General features: G+C 40.1%; 1 protein-coding gene across 6 annotated transcripts in view; it reads right to left on the minus strand.

Annotated features, from left to right (window-relative positions):
* Positions 1-3,852: 3,852 nt before the first annotated feature.
* Positions 3,853-20,252, minus strand: part of TRIP4 (thyroid hormone receptor interactor 4) — a 53,883-nt gene continuing 37,483 nt past the window's right edge. For 5 of the 6 annotated variants that reach the window (XM_087856861.1, XM_045810666.2, XM_045810670.2 and 2 more), the window contains 2 exons: positions 11,890-11,992; positions 3,853-3,936 (listed from right to left, as the gene is read on the minus strand). In XM_087856861.1, coding sequence (XP_087712987.1) covers positions 3,869-3,936; positions 11,890-11,992 — 171 coding nt within the window. In that variant the 3' untranslated portion in view covers positions 3,853-3,868. The remainder of the gene's footprint in view (positions 3,937-11,889; positions 11,993-20,252) is intronic. The other variant, XM_045810668.2, reaches the window with a different exon arrangement.

Consider the following 20,252-nt stretch of genomic DNA (forward strand, 5'->3'; position numbering starts at 1 on the left):
CCTCAATTTTTAGCCAAAGAAAGTTCTCAAGCCTGGAAGAACCACCAAAAAATTTTAAGTGATGTCCTGTATACCAAAAGAATCTTAAGTTTTGACTTCCTGTTCCTTTAGACCAGGGGTTGGCAAATTATGGCTCACATGCTCACTGCCTGTTTTGGGATGTCCCATGAGCTAAGAGTGGTTATTATACTTTTAAATGGCTGAAAAATAATCAAAACAATACTTTGTGGTGTGAGAATATGAAATTCAAATTTCAGTGTCCATAAATAAAGTTTTATGGGCTCATAGCCACACTCACTCATGTATGCATTATCTATGGATTCATTTGCACTGTAACAGCAGAGTTGAATAGGTGTAACAGAGACTTGTATGACCTGGAAAGCCTAAAATATTAGCTATCTGGCCTTGTACAGAAAAAGTGTGTGAACCCCTGCTCTGAATAAGCACTGTCCAATCGAATTTTTTGCAATGATGGAAATGTTCTATATTTGTGCCCCCCAGTTCAGAAGTCACTAGCCACATGTAGCTGTTTGAGCCTTTGAAATTTGGTTAATGTAACTAAAGAACTGAATTCTTAATTTCATTTAACCACAAGTGGTTAGTGGCTACCATATTAGACAGTACAGCTCTAGACTCTTCTCGAATCTTCTGTATTGACATTTTTTGCCCCTTGTGCCAACATCTTACTCCCTTCCTGTGTCACAAGTCTATATGGATTCTCAGTCCCCCCCCCCCCCCAGCCCTATTTATCTGACTCCAAGGGCTAGAATACAACATTTACTGGGTTTTCTTTCTGGGCTCTCCATTGTTACGATTGAAATCTGATCAGTTTACCAAGTTTCACCCCATGAATTAATCTACATTATGTGCATACATATAAATGGACAGACATTTACACAAGTTTCTTTGTGTTGGAGGATGGAACTGTGGCTATGTTCTTTCTTCTCTGCGTGAGAGAAGCAGAAAAGCCCTCCACATGCTGGATCCCTTGTTGCTGCTGGAGCCTGTGATATGGATCACCTCCCTCCAAACACAGTCACAGAAGCTGAGAACAGCAGATGTGTACTTGCTATTTGAATCTAAAGGAAAAAAAGTCCTTCATCACAAGCCTTTCTTTCCTCCCCGAAGGCCTAATAAACTGAAGTTAGTTGATTTCTCTAGTTTAATAGATGCTTGCTTTTTTACTGGCCTTTTCTAGCTGGGCAAGAGAACAACCCCAACACTGTCTCAATCTTGGCTAGGAGTTCTAGCAAAAGCATTAAAAAAAATTTACCAAACTAAATGAAATCCTCATAAATGGGCTTTAGTAGAGACAGCAGTTAAAATGGAAAGAGATTAAGGGTTATAACTCATAAAAACCGTAACTTTGTAATTATTTGTAAAAGTAATCTTTAAAGTCTAAATTTTTCACAGCTACACCCTAGGAAAAATGGGTTCCTGTAAACTTCCAGCTTAAAGAGAAAAGAGGGGACACCTAGTTCTCCTTCCCTAGATTAGCTACAGCAAGAAAAACAAAACAAAACAAAACAAAAACCCTTACTCCATTCCAAACATCTGACTGCAAAGCTGAAGTCTCCTAAATCCTGAGAGAAAGTATCTAGTTTCACATATATCCCACTCTGAGCTTACAAAATTGAGACAGGGACTTGCCTAGAAAAATAAAAACACTGAATCCTTCAGGTATTATACAAATTGAGAGCCACTGGACTCAACCATCCAAAAGGGGGCGCCGATAATATTTAGGCTGCAAAAGAAAACCAGCTCAGAAATGTGAAACTTCCCTCAGGCCAAGCTGTCCCAGAGTTAAAAGGGTCAGTGCAAAGTGTTGTAAAGCACTGAAAGGCAATTCCTGGGTGAGTTTGTACTCAGGATGCTAAGAATTTCCACTAGGCTTTAAATTATGCTATTCATCACTGAGCAACTGAGGGCCATCTACCCCCAAGTCTCTCCCACACTTCCTCCCCGGTGTCCTACAAATAAAAGACAGACCTTACACCACCAGCATGTGAACTAAAGACAGACTTTCACAGTCTAACCATGAAAAGAAGTTTCCAAGTTACTCTGCCATTTACTCATGTGGCTCCAGATGCATATTTTGGATGCTGAGGTGGGTTCTTGTAAACTTGTAATGTTCTTGTAAACTTTCTTATGACAGCACACAAAATGGTTGCATAACCTGATCTTGCAGGTCCTGATGTTTTTCTTTAGGCACGCACACACAATCTATCCAGGTGAAAAAAAATCAATCCAGACTCCTCTGTGCTTGAGCTGTATTCACGTAAAAAGGCAGAAAACTTGTTGTTCTTCCCTAGGCCCTTCACCTCCTGCCTTTCGGTTTTATTTTGCTATTCAGAAAACCAGACAATTCCAGTGCAGAATTCATGGTACTACTGCTTGGTAAACTATTAACCCGGTGTGGCTTCATTAATAGTACAGTACTAGGGTCTTCGGGAGACCAGAATGGGACTTTTTTTTCCCCCCTAAAAAAGTACCATTAGCTGTCCCTTCCACTTTCTCTACAGAAGTTGAACAGGAAAAGAATGAGAATACTGCATGTCTGCATTACCAGAACAAGAATCGGGTGGGTTTTCCCTGGGAATCCAGAGCGATCGGGCCCCACAAAACCAGTGCCTAGAGCTATGCAACAAGCAGGGTTCACAGTTGAGTGAACATCAATGCATATATGTGCAGGCATTTCAATGCAAATACATGCTGAATATGAAGGATTAAAGAAAGGGGAAATTAATCTTTTTCATAACACAGGGCACTTTCTTTTCTCTCCTGTCCGCTCTCTTTTTTAAGTCATGCACACAACTGCTGGAGGGAATCCAACTTCCCTAGTGTGGTGGTGGTGCTTTATAAAAAGCAGAACGTACACATTTAAGACCATGAATTTCCTGAGGATGCCAGCAACTGAGATTTTGACAGCTCTACTGAACAGCCTCAGAAAAAAAGCGCTTCACTAAGTGGGGCCAGACTGATGAGTGAAAATCTCATTTCAAATCAACCTTCTCTTTTTCCAAAGCTCATAGCTTCCTGAGGTGTGGATGGTTTAAATGGCTGGGTTTCAGTATTTGAGGGTAACTGAATACATTTTACTGGGGGACTTTATTTTTTAGTTTGTTTCTAATTGCCCCATGCAAGTGATGCTTTTGCAATATCCACAACAATAAATAGGGCACTTTCATGCCGCTTTAACAGGTGGCTCCATCTCCTCCCAGTCTGATCCTCTTATGTCCTAACATCTCAAATCAAAGAACAAAGTGGCAGCACCTCTTCAGGTTATCCCTTCAAAAAAAAAAAAAAAAAAAAAAAAATCTGCCAAAAAAGGTTATTCAGCTTTTGAAGACTGTTCACTTCAAGAGATGCTGGATGAGAGCAAAAAACTTGTTAAAACCCCTTTCTGTCCCATCACAGGTTTGTATTAAACACAGGATTCCTCAAACATCCTAATATTCCAATGAGGCTATTACTTTGAAAAGAAACTTTAAAATTCAAGTGGTCTCTCAAAAAAATTGTTAACCTATGTTAAGAATTTTCCTAACCTCCAATCCAAGCCTCAGAGAGGAAAGTAATTTCCAACTTGTTGCTTTCTCTTCTGATACTATTCTGAGAGAAATGTCAAAGACCTAGAATTTTTAAAATAGCATTTTATAAATAATGTATTCAAAGATTTTAGCCTACTACATAAAGTAAGAATCCCACTCTTTAAGAAAAATATACAGATTTAGGTAAGAGTTTAAATTCTGAGAGATTCAAGCCTGATGCCAAGCCTTTAGATTTCTAATGCTTCAATTCCAAAGGACCAGTGGATAGCAATTTTAGTACACAAAACTCCACTATGCTGTATAGTTCCTTTTCTCCTGGGTCAGACAGCTTTATTCTGCTTCATTAACCCCTTCTTTGCTCCTTGATGGATCTTGGAATCCAGTTTCCCTGTAAGGGAGAAAAAGAAGCCTCATTATTTATTTTTTATATTTGCAATGCAAATCTTTCATGGCCTCCCAGGTCCTCTGGTTACTGTGTTCCTGTCACATTCAATTATCTTGCTTCAGGACTCAGATACTTTCAAACTTCAGAGTTTCATTCTGTAAGAATGAGGAAGCAGTGGGAACACTGTTTAAGGACACACAAACGTGAGCACACACACACACTTGAGAATTTGCTTAAAGAATCTAAATAGTTAATATTTCTAATTTTGTAGCTACTACAAAAGAAACACCACGGTTTTTCAGGATGTCTGATGCTAAGGTAAGTTTTTAAAGAATACACACATATAATAAAGGAAGGCATTTCACACAGTGGGAAACTCATTCCTCTGACCTGTTAACTGGCTGAGCATAATGCATGAACCTCCCTCGCAGTGAGAAAAGCAGTTCGGTTCACCCCTTTGCTGCCTCAGACTTAATAGGGGGAGTGACCTGCAACAGTGGAGTGGAATCCACATGAATGCTTTATTGACAAAGAGTCCCTATCACCAGCTAAGAAGGGCAAAGGTCATAGGCTATATGACTCTTCGAAGTGTTAAAGTTAGAAAACAAGCAACCTTCCTGTCCCAGGTGACCCTAATGAGAGGTGCTTCGCTGATGTGGTCCCTGACCTCTGACTCCTCAAATCTACCAGGACAGAGTTTGGTTCAGTGGTAGCAGCCTCAAGAACTATCCATCTCATGAAGACAATCTTTTTTTTTTTTTTTTAAGATTTTATTTATTTATTTGACAGAGACAGCCAGCGAGAGAGGGAACACAAGCAGGGGGAGTGGGAGAGGAAGAAGCAGGCTCCCGGCGGAGGAGCCTGATGTGGGGCTCGATCCCAGAACGCCGGGATCACGCCCTGAGCCGAAGGCAGACGCTTAACGACTGAGCCACCCATGCGCCCCTCATGAAGACAATCTTAACAAAGTTCCTGTCTGTCTTGCACATTGCTTTCCCCCACAAAAAGTCTCAGTTAAGTCAATAGTGATGCTGACACTGAACTGAAACAGAAACAGGTCAGTTCAGTCTCAGCACAAAAAAAAAATAATAATTTAATAAAAATAAAGACTAACAAATAAACAAGGAGCTTCCCTTTGAGGACAGCCAGGTGTACTACAGCCCACACCCACAGCTGCCCCCTATATGTTGTCCTGTAAAACCTGGGGCATGTCATTTAGTCTCTCTAGACTTCAATATTCTCATTTGTCTAACTAAAATAAGAATACATGTCTTGACTACTGCAAAAGATTGTGAGAAAAATAACCTCAACCTAACAAGTTCCCCTGTTTTCTTAAATTTTGTTTTCTTTTCCCCTCTCATCTCTCTAGAGGTATACCTGTCTCTGGAATAACATTACTTCTCAGAAACCACCCTTCCTCAGAAACCATCACTAAGCAATGCCCTGAATGCTGTCCACAATAGTCACAATGCTGTTGATTTTAATTTGGGCTTTAGAGCACAGAGTATTCCCAGGGATTCAGGAGTCTTTCATCCCACAGGCTGCCCAGCTGGAAATCAGAACATGTGCCAGCAATCTGGCAAAAAGCCCTATTACAAGGCACGTTTGCCTTTGTATCTCTAACACTACCATAGTGAGCGCCAAATGGTAGGTGCTCAATAAATGTTTTCATCAAATCAATTAAACAAAGAAAGCAGACATTACAAATTTCAAAACCTTTGAATTATAGGGACTAAGTAACCAAAATGAGCAGATATCAGATAAACATAAGAGTATCCATTGTAAAGGTGGTGGTATCCAGAGGTATAAAGAAGTACTGCATCTCATTCAACTTTTTAGGGCAAGCTAGGACAGAATTCAGAATTCCACTTAGGACTCTAGACTTCTAGTTCTCTGTATTGAGTAAGTTAGAAGGCCGAGGTCCTAGCTGTAGTTCTGAGACTACCTAGCTGTATGTGAGGAAGCCACCTAGTCACTCTCACCCTCAGCTGTTTCGATGCTGAGAGGAAATTGGACTATGTAGCACAGAAGGCTCCTTCCAGCTCTGATACTGTGCCCTCAAAGGGAAATGTGATTGGAATAATTTGTTTCTGAGGCAATCTGATAAAGTGAAAAGAGCAGGAAAACCAGATGTGAGCAAAATACAACTTCTACAAACCTATTTACTCAACTGAAAAATGAAAGGAGGAAAAAATTCCTACTAACTTACAAAGTTGAGAGAATTACAACTAACATGAAGTGCTTTCTAAATACCAAGCACTGTGCTAAGTTTTTTTTATATACACTAAGTCATTTAATCCAGTAACTAATTGAAATACTGTATGTTAAAGTGCTTCATAAGCTCAAAGTTCTCTGAAAAAGTAAGGGTAGTCATACTGATGCTGAGGCTTGGGAGCTGTGTTTCTTACGGTCTCAGTTTACAACTCTAGACAAGTCTTTTAACTATGTGTATTTCAGATTCCTCTTATACAAAAAGAGACATTACCTTCTTGACACTCTCAAAGCTTTACTGTATAAGAACATTCCAAGTACAATCTTCAGAAAACTCCAGTCTGATTGTGAAAGCCCTCAAGTGAGTCTAGCTCAGGAAAGATCAACCCATAGGAGCAAAGCACTCAATGGGTAGGCAAACTAATCCCTGCCTTCGGAGATGATGTCATAAAATGGAAAACTAATAGGAGGAAAGTGAGAGAGATAGAGGAAGAAGGAACTTCCAGAGCATGCCCAGGGATGCAGAAATTCTTTCATCCCCCATGGGGCGCCTGGGTGGCACAGCGGTTGGGCGTCTGCCTTCGGCTCAGGGCATGATCCTGGCGATCTGGGATCGAGCCCCACATCAGGCTCTTCTGCTATGAGCCTGCTTCTTCCTCTCCCACTCCCCCTGCTTGTGTTCCCTCTCTCGCTGGCTGTCTCTATCTCTGTCGAATAAATAAATAAAATCTTTAAAAAAAAAAAAAAAGAAATTCTTTCATCCCCTAGATTGCCTAAGAAAACCATACAAGTGCCAGCAATCTGTGAGCTCCTTACAAGTAAGGACTTCTCTGCATCCTTAACATCTACCACAGTGACTGCCAATAGTGGTAATTCTGGGGTCAGCTGCAGGCCATGAAGGCAAAGGACTGGGGCTTCTTGCATGAAGAAGCAGTCATCACAGTTGCCCTCAGACTGCAGAAACTCTGAACTCTAGGTTCTAGTTCAGCCTCGTCTTTCAAGACTTGGCATCTGGCAGTTAACTACAATAACATACAGTACACTCTCTTAAATGCAGAATGGTGATGCTTAGTTTTGGTATTTCCCCAATATTTTTACATTTAGTACCTACAGCTTTTCAGTGTTAACTACATCCTCATTCATGGTACCTAAAAGAAAATCAAATGCATGTGCAGCAGATGGACAATAAGTTAAAAGGGGAAAAAGTATTTGTCATCAATCGATGTAACTCTCATAGGGATTTTCACATGCTTTGCATAACATACAAGGCAGTATTTGCATGAGTTTATAGAGCATGTAGCTCATTTAAAGTAAAAAGATTTCCTTTATCTCCTTGAGCATTTAACCTAGATATTCTACTACACTTTATTGCACTTCCTAATTTGAGCACAGAGCCAAGTGATCATATTGCATACTGGTCTTTTCTGAATTATTTCAATTTCAAGAAACATAATTATCCCCAGGTCAAGCAATCTCAAGTTTATGTGTCCAAAAGCATAAATCAATATATATGCCTTTACTTCCCGTTACGGAATGAATAAGGAATGGGAATAAAAGGTACAGCATAGAAAAACACAGTTAATGATATTGTAATCATATTGTATAGTGATAGAGGGTAGCTACAGTTGTGGTGAGCACAACATAACGTACAGGGATGCTGAATCACCATGTTGTACACCTGAAACTAATGTAACAGTGTGTCAACTATACTCAAAAAATTCAAATATATATGTATATATAACCTTAATTTAAAGCATATAGATATATACATATATATGTATGTGTATATATACACACAGAGTTTGGAACTTGGAATATCTCATAGAACTAATCTATAGAAGATTCCTAAGCCATCCCACAAAAGAAAAACAAGAATAAAAACATTTAAGTCACAGGGCTGTAATTGAAGGAGAGTATATTATTAATACTATGGACCTTAACCACTTAGTGTAATGATGTATCTAGAATAAAATGTGAAGCATTTCAAATTAACAGCCAAGTATGTATTTTCCCCTGTGGCAGTGCGAGTAAAGACTTCTTCCAGCTGTAAGCTACTGAAGGTGGCTCCTTCAGCCTATGGGAAGGAAGTTCTGGCAGAGCGTAAGATTTTTTTTATTTTTCTTTTCTTTTTTTTTTTTTTTTTAAGATTTTATTTATTTATTTGACAGAGACAGCCAGCGAGAGAGGGAACACAAGCAGGGGGAGTGGGAGAGGAAGAAGCAGGCTCCCAGCGGAGGAGCTTGATGTGGGGCTCGATCCCATAACGCCGGGACCACGCCCTAAGCCGAAGGCAGACGCTTAACGACTGCGCCACCCAGGCGCCCCTATTTTTTATTTTTATTTTCAATTGTTTACTGAAATTCAATTTAGTTAACATATAGTGTATTACTAGTTTCAGGGGTAGAATTTAGTGATTCATCAGCTGCATATAACACCCGAGTGTAAGATTCTTAGAGATGGTAAGGAGGAATGAAAGATGAAGGAATAAAGTGTTATAGGGAATAGAAACTTCACACCAAACTAAATCCTCAGGTAGGACAGAATTTTTTTTTTTTCTGGAGAGCCTGGCTGGCTCAGTCTGTAGAGCATGTGACTCTTGATCTCAGGGTCATGAGTTCAGAAAGGCCCCATGTTGGGCATAAAGCCTACTTTAAAAAAAAAAAAAAGAAAGAAAGAAAGAAAAAATATTCCTGAGATACACAGAGTGAACCATTCTTTCCTTTTTTTCTTTAAATTTTGCTATTATTTCTGAGCAGTATTTCACCTCCTCTGGCCTACCATGGAAGAAGCTACAGTCTCACAATTTCTCCCTAGTCTGCTGTCCTCGAAAGAAGCATACAGCCCACTTTGGCTTTTTAAAGCGTTTAAGAGGAGAAACAATGGGGAAAAGACAGGAGGTTACTAAAGCTCTCTCCTAAGAGTAACACTCCCCCACCCCCCACTCATTAAACCTTATCGAGAAAAACAGGCCAATATCTGTACTGAAGGTAGATCTCTGGGTAGAGAAAGTACTGGAGTAAAACATTTCAGAGAAATATCTAAACTCTGTTTACACAGAACATTTTCTCACAGGAGCTTAAGCAGCAGATAGCAACCAAGATAGGGGAGGAAGCTAAGAAAAGGTTATGGGGACTCAAGATCAAGTAGCACTGGATATGGGAGAGAAGACATAAAATCTTGGCCTCCTACCACCAGTGCTGCTAAGGGTGCCTAGAGTAAGATGAGAATGGAACAGAGAAGGATAGAATGCCACATCCAAAAAAGAGAAGAAAAGAGAGATTTAAATCCTAAATAGTGAGGGGGTGCCTGGGTGACTCAGTCGGTTAAGTGTCTGACTCTTGGTTTGGGCCAGGTCATGATCTCGGGGTTGTGAGATAGAGCCCTGGGTCAGTCTCTGTGTTCAGTGAGAACTCTGCTTGATATTCTCTCCATCTCCCCTGCCCCACCCCCAGCTTGTACTCTCTCTCTCTCTAAAATAAAATAAATAAATAAAGTCTTAAAAAAATAAAAATCCTAGGGATGCCTGGGTGGCTCAGTCAGTTAAACGTCTGCCTTTGGCTCGGGTCATGATCTCTGCATCCTGGAATCGAATCCTGCATCAGGCTCCTTGCTCAGCGGGGAGCCTGCTTCTCCCTCCACCTGCTCCTCCTGCTTGTGCTCTCTCTCTCTGACAAATAAATAAAATCTAAATCAATCAATCAATCAATATCTCTCTCTCTCCCCTAAACAGTGGAGGGGTGCCTGGCTGACTTAGTCAGTGGACCAAGCAACTCTTAATCTCGGGGTTGTGAGTTTGAGGCCCACATTGGTGTAGGCATTACTTAAAAAGACAATGTTTTAAAAATAACAAATAAATAAACAAATCCTAAATAGCAGAGAGGAAGAAAAAAATTTCCAGGGCCACTTAGCTACCAGCTGGGATACAGTCTGAAGTAAATAATATATATAAGTCAAAGGCAAAATGTTCAGATTTCCTGATATGTAGGAATCTCAGGAACATATGTCTCATAAATCATGAGTGTCGCCTGAATTTTGTGATGAATATACATTAATCTAAATTCACACTCCAAACATTTTGTGATCGAAAGCAGTATTACTCAAAGTGTCGTTAGCTGAGCAACAGAATCAGTATCATCTGGGAGTGGGCCCAGAAACCTGTGTTTTAACAGCTCTCTAGGTGATTTTTATTTACAGTACAGTTTGAAAAGTACTTCTCCAGGGGCGCCTGGGTGGCTCAGTTGGTTAAGCATCTAACTTCAGCTCAGGTCGCGGTCTTAGGGTCCTGGGATCCAGCCCAGAGTCGTCCGTGAGCAGGGAGCCCGCTTGTCCCTCTGCCCTTCTCCCCACTCATGTGCTCCCTCTTTCTCTCAAATAAATAAATAAAGTCTTAAAAAAAAAAAAAAGAAAAGAAAAGTACTTCTCTATAGAACAGGTTTATCAAATGGCTAGTTGGTCCCCAAGGTACAGGGTGAGGTACAGTTGTGCACAGCTGAAGACAACGCTTGCCCCCAAGTCATCCAGTTCACACAACGGGAAAGCAGTGCCACAGAGGCACAAACAGTAACTGACATGAGCAAATATGGGAGGGCTGTTGAGGTTGTTTTTAAAAATAAGCTAGGCAGACAGGACACCACCATGTGTTTCCTGAGTTTGCTCTGAAACAGAAGAGGCTGTGGTAGGACTACACAGAGGAAGAGAAGTTGGGAGTTGAAGAGCTGGAAGTTGAAAAAGTCAACAAAAAGTGATTAAGAAGTGAATATGCAGGGGCGCCTGGGTGGCACAGCGGTTAAGCGCCTGCCTTCGGCTCAGGGCGTGATCCCGGCGTTATGGGATCGAGCCCCACATCAGGCTCCTCCGCTATGAGCCTGCTTCTTCCTCTCCCACTCCCCCTGCTTGTGTTCCCTCTCTCGCTGGCTATCTCTGTTAGATAAATAAATAAAATCTTTAAAAAAAAAAAAAAGAAGTGAATATGCAGAGGATCTATAGTCACAAAGACATAAAGCAAAAGTTACAGAAAAATCATCAAGAGGCTTCAAAAAGAGAATGAAAAGCAAGAGGGCTAGGGCAGAGCTCTAGGAACCAGTAATCACAGGAAAAGTGGGAAGTGAGCCTCCAAAACACTCAAAAATAGACACAAAACTTAAGTCTTATTCTTGGATTGAATACTGAGGAACAAGGAATAAATGTCATTATTGCCATTGGCATTGGCTCACTACTTCCTTTAACGAGTAGTGCAGCGGAGCAAAGCATACTCTTTTGGCTGACAAATAAGGATTTTAAGTGTAATGGGGTCTGCAGGCACCTGGGTGGCTCAGTCGGTTAAGTGTCTGACTCTTGGTTTCGGCTCAGGTCATGATCTCAGGGTCGTGAAAGAGAGCCCCGAGTCGGGGCCCTGTGCTCATTGGGGAGTCTGCTTGGGATTCTCTCTCTCCCTCTCCCTTTACCCCTCCCCTTGTTTGTGCATCCTCTCTCTCTCTCTCAAATGAATAAATAAATCTTTAAATGTAATGAGGTCTTAAATGGAAGTTTAGAGTAATTCACTAGCATGCCAATAATTGTGGATCAAGGTACACTTTGGAAAGGCTATACTATAGTTAACATTAAAGTTATCAATAAATATATTAATCCTCCAAAGCTTGAGATGCCATAGAACAGAGTAAGAAGAGAATTTTAAAAAGTTAAACAAGTGAGACACAAGACAGAAAGAAAGAAAAGAAAATTAGACCATCAAAGCTTGTGACTTACAGATTTTTGGATTTCCTTTAATAGGAAACTTCACAATCATTTCCTGGGGATTTGTGCAGATGAAAACAAATGGAGAATCAGATTCTTGACTCATGTCTGGATACTGCGAAATATAAAAATTACAAGTTCAGACTAGTTGGGACAGATTTTGAATTTCAGGGAGATCAAAGGATGTCCCAGATTTCACCTCAACATTCTGATGATAGCACTCTCCATTTCAGTCAGGTAAAGAGGATTCTGCTCGACAAGCAAGAACAAACCTTCCCCTGTCCCTAGGCCTTAGCACAGTAGTCCTATGCAGTCTACTGCCTGCCATTTCTGACTTCCTATAACGGGAACAACTTTAAAAAAGGATACCTGATATTGCCCCAGAAGAATCAGCACTGACTCTTCTTTTAACATAAATGACTGAGAGTTGGGAGATTCAGAGGTCTCCTTTGGGAACATTGGGCACCCCCGGGTTAACTTGAGTGAAACACTGGAAGGTCTAAGAAAAATAGAACATTTGTGGAAATTCTGCCAGAAATAGTCAACAGAGCCCTTCTTTCATTAAAAGGAAGGAAGATGATTCATTCTGAAAGGTATGAACATGCAAAAGCTGTTTTGCTGGATGCATTCCAGACTTACTTAGGGTGAAAAGGTAACTAACTGGTAGAGCAATTCTGAAAATTATTTAGAAGCCTCCTTTGGATCTCTCATCACAAATCTGTGTGAATACTTTGGACTTGTATTCCTTCTGCAAAGACAGACACGGAACCTACAGTAAGACTAGGCTGGCCACATAATCACAATTTAAGGCACAATGGAGGGTTGGCAGAAAGTGCTCTCTAGCAATGCCCAACTGATCTGTTGTTTCATTATTTCCTATCTTTTATGTCTTGTATTTAGCATGTTTGACAAATATGACTCATAGGCTGACTATGACTATGGGTCAGACCTCATTACCAAAGGAGCCTTTATCCTAGTAACCACCATCACAGGTACAAACTTATTTTCCACTCTTATTAACCTGCTAAGATATGTCCTCTAAAGACCTAAGGCTTGAAAGTAGAAATGGAAGCTTGGTAAAATAAGAAAATTAAGATTTCTCTATAACTAGTGGAAATATAAATAGTTAAAACTTCTTTACTGACCACTTGACCACTCTGTCCTAGGTGGTTAAGTAATGCTGTGGAGAAAACAGAAGGGATTTTTAGCACCTTTTGGTCCTGCCCACATACCACAGCTTTCTGTGTGGGACAGGTGTGACATGTACTTTGATAAAACATAGCTTAATATCAAGGACCAGACACATTATATTCAGAGGCAGCGTCAAAATGTTCACAGAAAAAAAAAAAAAAAGACTAAAGATGAGAATGAAAATGCTCTTCTTTCCTTATCCCCTGGATCTTTAGAACTCAAAGAAAAGCAGGTTCCAGCTGTTACTGCTGAGGTGCTTTGGCACGAATAAAACCAGAGGCTGCCATCGAGATCTTTCAACCAAATTCTACAGAGGCCACAACAGCCAACAGTCACAATTCACATCTCTTCAGTTTTCCTACTCTCTCCCCTCTGTGTCTTACAATGTTGTGGCAGAGGACAGTACTGCCAGGACCTCACAGCTCTGCTTTTCCAGAACTGCAAGCCATTCCAGTCATTCTCTCCTCTTTTTTCTGCATCAATAAATGAGGTCTTAAATGTACCCTCTCTACTGAATCAATCCCATTGGACATACCTTCTGTAATGTCTGCCATGAAACACAATCTCTCCAGATCCCACATTCTCCTTAAGCAACTGCCCCAATTCTGATTGTCTTTACAACAAAATTCACTAAAAGATTATCTATGCTCCTTGCTTCAAATTCCTATATTTTTTCTTGAATTCACTATAAACAGGCTTTCACTCCCATACTCCACCAAAACAATTCTTGGTGAACTAAAGGTCATCGTTCACTTCCATGTTGCTAAGTCAAACGGTCAATGCTCAGTTCTCATCTTAATTGTCCTATTTGTGGAAGATGACAGAATTCTTCCTTCCCTCCTTCTTGAACACATTACTCACCTGACTTCCAGGATACCATTCTCTTCTTGGCTTTGCTATTTATCGACTGCTCATCACCCATCCTTAAATGTTGGGAGGGCTTCAGGGGTCAGGCCTCAGACCTCTGCTCTCTACATTTACAACCTTAGTGATTTTCTTCAGTCTCAGAGTTAAAAAATAAGGTCCTGAATTTGTAACTATGACAGATGATGGATGTTATCTAAATTTATTGTGGTAATCATTTTGCAACACATATCAAATCATTCTGTTGTACATCTTGAATACAATGTTACATGCCAATTATATCTCAATTAAACTGGGGGAAAAATGAGGTCCTGGAAACGCAAATCTAAACTACAATGAGGTACTAGTTCATGCTTATGGGATGACTATAATAAAACCAAAGCAAACCAAACCAAAAAACATGGAAAATAACAAGTGTTGGTAAGGATGTGAAGAAATTAGAACCCTCATGCATTGTTGGTGTGGATGTAAAATGGTGCAGCTGCTGTGGAAAACAGTGGTTTCTGTAACTTCAGAGAGTTATAAAATTACCATAAGGTCCAGCAATTCCACTCATGGGTATATCCCTGAAAGAAACTGAAAGCAGGGACTCAAATACTTGTTTACCAATGTTCATAGCACCTAATAGTTTCCACAATCCAAATGTTCATCAATAGACAGATGAACAAAATATGGTACAAACACACAGTGGAATATTAAAAATATTCCAGAAATTCTATACATGCTACAACATGGATGAATCTTGAAAAATTACACTTAGTGAAATAAACCATACACGAAAGGACAAATATTACATGATGAGTACCTATATAAGGTACTTAGAATAAGCAAATTCACAGAGACAGAAAATAGAGCTTACTAGGGGCTGGGGGGAGGAGGAAGAAGGAGTTATTATTTAATGGGCATGGAGTTTCTGTTTAAGATGATGAAAAAGTTCTGGAGATGGATAGTGGCGATGGTTGCACAACACTGTAAATGTACTTAATGCCACTGAATTGTACACTTAAAAATGGTTAAAATGGTAAGTTTTATGTCATGTATATTTTATCACAATACAAATAAATTTTAAAAATAGAGATCCTGAATTCATGTCCAAACCTGCTATCTATTCCCCCCCTTAAAATGAAGAATGAATGAATGAATGAATGAATAGCCAGCCTACTAGCTATTCCATCCTTCTGGTTGTTCAGGCCAAAACCCCCACAACCAACCCGCTAAGAAATCCTGTTAACTCCACCTTCAAAGGATATCCAGTAATTCCCCACTTCCTAAGACCTCCACAGCTACTTCCCTGGTCCAAGCCATCATGTTTCCCTGGATTACCACAATAATCTCCTAATTGGTCTCTCTGTTTCTGCCCTTAACCTCTCTCTTTTCTATTTTTAACAGGGCAGCCAGAACTCTTTTAAAAAATGTATTAGATCATGTCACTCCTCTACTTAAAACTCTCCAGTGGCTTTTTTTTTTTTTTTTAAGATTTTATTTATTTATTTATTTGACAGAGATAGAGACAGCAGCGAGAGAGGGAACACAAGCAGGGGGAGTGGGAGAGGAAGAAGCAGGCTCATAGTGGAGGAGCCTGATGTGGGACTCGATCCCAGAACGCCGGGATCACGCCCTGAGCCGAAGGCAGACGCTTAACCGCTGTGCCACCCAGGCGCACCTCCAGTGGCTTTTCATCTCACTCAGAATAAAAGCCTAAGTCCTCAGCATGACCTTCAGGTCCCTTGACAGTCTGGCTCCCCATTTCCTCTCTGTCACCTTTTCCTACTACTTTCACCCCCACTTTCACTGCACTCCAGCCACATTGACTTCCTGGTTGTTCCTGCCCCTGGGTCTTTGTACTTGCCTATTTCCTCTTCCTGGAATGCTCCCACCCTCACCGCCACCCAGATACCCACATGTCTTCTCTCTCTTCAGAACTTTGTTTAAATGTCAACTTTGCAGTAAGTCTTCCCTAATCATTCTATTTAAAATCAGAGCACCAGTCTCCTCACAAACTTGGTACACTTAACCCCTCTCTCCTTTTTTTTCCCTACAGCACTTACCATCATCTAATACAATATAATTTACTTATTTAAATTTTTAAAAGATTTTATTTTTAAGTAATCTCTACACCCAACATAGAGCTCAAACTCACAATCTGGAGATCAAGAGTCGCATACTCAGGGTGCCTGGGTGGCTCAGTTGGTTAAGCATCCGACTCTTGGTTTAGGCTCAGGTCATGATCTCAGGGTCATTAGATGGAGCCCCCCAACCCAGCGCAGAGTCTGGTTGAGATTCTTTCCCCTCCCTCTCCCTCTGCTCCTCCCCCACTTTGTGTGCGCTCCCTCCCTCTCTCTCTCAAATAAATAAATAAAATCTTTAAAAAAAAAAAAAAAAAGTTGCATGCTCTACCAACTGAGCCAGCCAGGCACCTCTAAATTTTTTAATTTGGCCTCCCTTTACTAGGATGAAAGCTCCATGAAGGCAAGGATTTTTGTCTATTTTATTTACTCCTCAGCACGTTGAATCATGCTTGGCACACAGTAGGCAATCGATAAATATTTGTTGAATGAAAGAATAATGAATTTATCAACTTGTGCATTAAGGTTATCTTAATGCTAAATATGCACACGCTGGGACTAGAGACTCTTAGGACTATAACTCTGGGTAAAAGCAGGTGCTACTCTATAATCTGTTATCCCTCAAGCTAAATTAGAACTTTTGTGTCTTGGCAAGTGGGCCAATAAGGCCCTATGTTTAATATTACCTACACTGACATATATTAACAGAGTAAGCAAATGTCAAATAATGGGGAAAATGATAGATAAATGAAATTATAGAACAAGAGGTTCCTAGGACCCATTCATGCCTCACAATAAAGATAAACATTAAAATTGACTTTCCCAACTTATTCTAAATTCAAGTTTTATGTGAATATCCCTTTTTCCAAGCTCTGTTACTAAACTTCAGGAGGCTTACAAGAAACAGAGCTGAAGAACAAAGCAGCCTGCAAAGGATAAAGAAAAGTAAGGCCTATGCATTGGGAAAAGGGACAGAATGCATTAAAGCAAAGTCAGTTTGGCAGAGCCTCAGTACCTCCAGAAAAGCATCATCTCTGCAACTGGGGCCTGAGCACTTGGACCACATTAAACACTAACAAGTCAGTGATTTACAAGAAAGGGAGTTTTGGTCTGAGAGTCAAAAGACTAAATAATAAATAATGTCGCTGATGGAGAGAAAACTAAATTGGGGCACCTGGCTGGCTCAGTAGGTAGAGCATGCAACTCTTGATGTCGTGGTTGTGAGTTCAAGCCCCACGATGGGTAGAGAGCTTACATTAAAAACAACAAAACAACAACAAAAGAAAAGTAAATTAATTAAGAGAAAGGAGGTTCATATTTGTAAACAATGTGAATAAACTTTGAATATCATATCCAGTTTAGAGAGGATGCTAGAGGAAGGGTTACTGAGATAGCACAACAGACAGGTTAGGGAATGTGGATTGTAAGATCAAGCAACTCAAAGCAACTATTCAAATTCAGTAGCAGATGCCTCAGGAAGTTGCTGCTGTTCTTGCCTACGAAAAAACACGACTCCTATCACCTGGTTTCCAGCCTGGGGGGGGGGGTGTTGGGCCTACTCTTCTTTCATGGCTCATAAGTTTCATAGCTGTCTAACATAACAGGTAATTAACTACTAAACAGCCATTTTCTTCTCTTCTCCAGAGGAAAATTGTTCACCAGTCATCTAGAAAACATTTCTTTTGACATTTTCATACGGGAAAAAAAGTTTAGTAGTTTTTTGGCAGTAAGAACTAATTCACAGCCAAGTGGCCATTTTTACCAACTCTGCAAGCCTCCATTTATTTAGTCCTTGTCCTGAAATGATCAGTAACTCCTAAACGACGTCACCCTTCCCAACAAATCCCCAGATGACCTGTAAGTCTTGTATCTGTCTCCAGAGGGCTAACAGCTAAAGCAAATAGTTAAGAAGGAACTCACTGACAAAGAACATATATTTGCTATAGGTTTTCTTGGTTTGAACTTTGGGGAACTAGATAGGACATGAAATCAGGCTCTGAAATCTAGTTAGCTGAAAACCAACTCCAAGAAGATTGAGGTGATAATACTCAGAAAGAGAGAAGGAAATGAGTCTGATAAAAAGGCTACAACCACAACAGATCCAAAGAAGCATATCCTGAAAGCAATTGTGTTCTCTAATAGTTGCTTACATTTTCCTTCAAAGCAATTCAAGGTGTTCACAGGACACACAACTAGTACCTCAGGCCACACTCTACTGGATGATAAAAGTTTTCTCATATCAGGATAAAAGTTTTCTCATATCAGTTAACATATTGGTCGTGAGGCTTTGACAAGATGACTACTGTATATCTAACTGGAGTTGGATAAAGATCACACCAGCTGGCCCAATGTGGGATAGCTGAACTCCCATGTACTAGTACTCAATTCAAATCATGTGTTCAGTATCAAAGACGGGGCGTGGCGGGGGGCGGGTTTACAGCTCAATGCTACAGAGTTCATATTTGCTCCAGGTGAAAAGAGTAAGGGATGAGTAATATGCAGCTTAAGGGTCTTAGAGCCATTTGTGGAAAATGATCTAGCTGAAGCCACATAGCATTGGTTTCCTGGTCCCATCCTACTCACACAGTTAAGCTTCCACTGTGGCTTTCTGTGTCCTTTGGAATCCTATGCTAGAAGCTCCATACACAAGAGAACCTAAGCAAGTATATTTTCTCTAAAATTAACCTCATAGCTTTTCTGCCCTTACTCTTAAAGACCTAAATGGGAATCACCCATACATGAGCTATTTTTGGTCTTAAATTTCATATAGCAGGCTTTCACTCCAACTTAAACTAGTGAGAACTAAAAGAAAATTGCTCTTAATTAAAGATACTACATTGAAGTCTACGTTGGGACTAATAACTCGGAATGCTAAAACTCCTCTTGAGTTAAGGGATCGGACAATTTTAGAATTTACCTCCCAACGGCTGGTTGACTCAACTGAGAAAAACTATTCTGAGGCAGAGCTCAGAGCATCCTTTGACATCAGTTAACCTACCAAGGTAAGATCATTGTTAGGCAATCTGGTGCTACTACCATTAATAATACCCCTTCATAAAATGACATTTGTCTTTCAGAACAAAATTAAAGATTAAAACATTTTCTTTCAGAACAAAATTAAAGATTAAAACATTTTAAACTATCCAAATAAAAAATAATAACACCGTGTGTCATTTTTTTTCTTAAGATTTTATTTTAAGTACTCTCTACACCCAACGTGGGGCTCAAACTCACAACCCTGAAATCAAGAGTTGCATGCTCTACCAACTAAGCCAGTCAGGCACCCCTAGAATTAATTTGTTTTTTTAATCATAAAAAAAAAATTTTGTATGGTGATTACATACTACAGAACATCTTTCTTTTACTGCCACAGTATAGGTTTTCTTTACCACAGGTCATTTAAAATTATTTATCTTAAAAGAAAATTCTCTTCTTTTGTATACTCCATCTGGACTAATGATACTACCATTCACCCACTTGCCAGAGCCAGAAACCTGTTTATCTTAGACTTCTCTCTCCCATTTTACATATCCAATCAAATCACCAAGTCCTATAGACTTTACCTCCTAAACATTTCAATCATCTGTTCTTTTCGGTCCAACTCACCTGCCAGAGCAATAATAGGAATATGAACACAGTAGACCAGAGAAGGAAGCGGATTAGTCCCGTCAGGGAGGAAATGGACTGAGCTCCAGGAAGACCCTACAGAGAGGGTGACTTCCGAGCTGTTTTAAAGGATGAACAGAAACTATCCTGGTGGACAAAAGTATGGAGACATGATACCATATGTTGAGGAAGACAGAAATTCTTTCTTCAGGACGCACCGTTTTTGTAGAAGCTTCCTGAACCCTCCCCACCTGGCCTCCAGCCAAGATGAGATAGGAGTTAGGGCCTCTCTTTTGTGCATTCCTTTTTCATATGGTAATTAGTATGGTTGGGTTTTCTTGCCTCACTCCAGAGAGACAGAATATCTCGTTAAAACTCTAGATCCTCAGTCTTTAGCACAGTGTGTGGCACATGACAGACAGTCAATAAATACTTGCTGAATGTATGTTATATAATATTCCAAACAATTAAATCGTAAATTAGAGAGGTAATTTGCCACCTGGTTCATACAGCATACTAGATGACAAATCGAGAAGCCTTGAACAGACTGCAAGAAGATAGCAAGTCTATAGCAGATTCCTTCTAGACCAAGCAGACCACTTTCTCTCTAAGCCTGAGTTTACTTACAAGTAAAATGAAGGTGTCACA

This window comes from Ursus americanus, chromosome 28 (assembly GCF_024610735.1).
Source record: "Ursus americanus isolate L20-20 chromosome 28, mUrsAme1.1.p, whole genome shotgun sequence".
In the NCBI taxonomy this organism is placed as follows: Eukaryota; Metazoa; Chordata; class Mammalia; order Carnivora; family Ursidae; genus Ursus; species Ursus americanus.